The sequence below is a fragment of the Cryptotermes secundus genome, unplaced genomic scaffold, assembly GCF_002891405.2.
Source record: "Cryptotermes secundus unplaced genomic scaffold, Csec_1.0 C38619509, whole genome shotgun sequence".
NCBI lineage: Eukaryota > Metazoa > Arthropoda > Insecta > Blattodea > Kalotermitidae > Cryptotermes > Cryptotermes secundus.
In genome coordinates this window covers 1-1517 of record NW_019771798.1, presented here as the reverse complement: position 1 = coordinate 1517, position 1517 = coordinate 1, and the positions used below count along the sequence as shown (strand labels likewise).

The window sequence follows — 1517 nt, the reverse complement described above, 5'->3', positions numbered from 1 at the left end:
CCAGCTGCACTATGACCCTGGAGTTGACTCAGCCTCTAACAGAAAAGAGTACCAGGAATCGTTCTGGGGCTAAAGGGAAGCTGGCCTGTGAGGCTGACAACCTCACTGCCATCTGTGAGCCAAATGCCTAGAAAAATGTGGGGGCCTTGACATCTCACAACCCTACAGGCCTCCATGTCCTTTTACAGGGGTCACTTTACCTTTTCCTTTATGATGCGGAACCAAGATTCACTGGTATCTTGTTCAAACACATTCTTTATCTCATCACTGGATGAACATAATTAATCGGTTTTGTACAGCCATTAGCAGCTGATATATATGATGAAATACATTTGCCATTTTCTGTAGTCCAAAAATATTATTATGGTGTTATGTAGTTGAAGAGCAACAGAAGTAGCAAATTGGATTTCTTCTGTGAATTTATTAATCTTTTGCAACATCTAATGTGGTAGGTTGTAGTTGCACTTACAGAGAAGTTTAGTGTAAAAGGCAATTTAAATTAACTAATCTGATAGCATCAGGATGCTATGAATTTAAATAATGTACGAAAGGCTCTCACTTGCTTCAGGTCTGCGTACAGATCCACCTGAAGGAATAGAAGCTGCCCCTCTGGATCAGAAGTGTTGCCACTGGCAAGCAACCATAACTGGTCCTGTTGGCAGCCCTTATGAGGGTGGGCTGTTTTATCTGTACCTGCAAATTCCATATAGCTACCCAATGTGTCCACCTATAGTGCGTTTCCTGACACGCATCTTCCACCCAAATGTGTCTCGACATGGGCATGTTGGCATTGACTCGATACAGCACAACTGGAGCCTGGCACTTACCATATCGAAAGTTCTCATCTCTGTGCAGAGTCTGCTGACTGATCCATACTGTCAGGTATGTTCTGGATTGGTTATTTAGTGATGCCTTATGAACCACAAGGTTTTATATGTAGCATTAAGTGAGATGCTGGAATGGTTACACGATTTATTATATGATACTGTCAATATTTCAGACTGAATACTGTCAAATTGTAGAATGATTGGTGAATAATGAATTAGAAACGATTTGGAAGGAGGTGTTCATGGCCTGATCAGAGTACTATTCCTTAATTTTCATGGAGACACCAAGAAGTACTTGAAAAACTTTAGTCAGAATAGCCTGTGCCACAACTGAGATTCAAACTGAGCACTTCCCAGATACAAGTCTTAGAGTGTTACCATTGCACCAGTCAGCTTCATGAAAGATTATGCAGATACTCCTAGATTTATGCAATAGTTATGTTCAAAGAGAAAATTGTGGAGGGTAAAATTTAATAAATGATACTAGTTTTCTCCTAGCAACGGATCTCAACGCAAAAACTATCACTTCAAATCACTACAGATATTACACATAAAACCTTCACATCACACTTTAAATTCTCACAGGCTGACCTCCTGTATTCTTCTGTACTTCTGGTTCCACTTCACTCCGTTTGCGTGCTTCCACCGCTACTCTTTCTCCTGTAACTCGAAACTCAACACTCAGGACTA

The 1517-nt window shown here is 40.7% G+C and overlaps 1 protein-coding gene across 1 annotated transcript; it reads left to right on the top strand.

The window, feature by feature from the left end:
• Positions 1 to 540: 540 nt before the first annotated feature.
• Positions 541 to 882, top strand: LOC111875164 (ubiquitin-conjugating enzyme E2 4-like; the record flags this gene model as incomplete). Its single annotated transcript, XM_023871227.1, has 1 exon — positions 541 to 882. A coding segment is annotated over exon 1 (342 nt), but the record flags the coding sequence as incomplete, so codon positions are not given.
• Positions 883 to 1517: the final 635 nt, after the last annotated feature.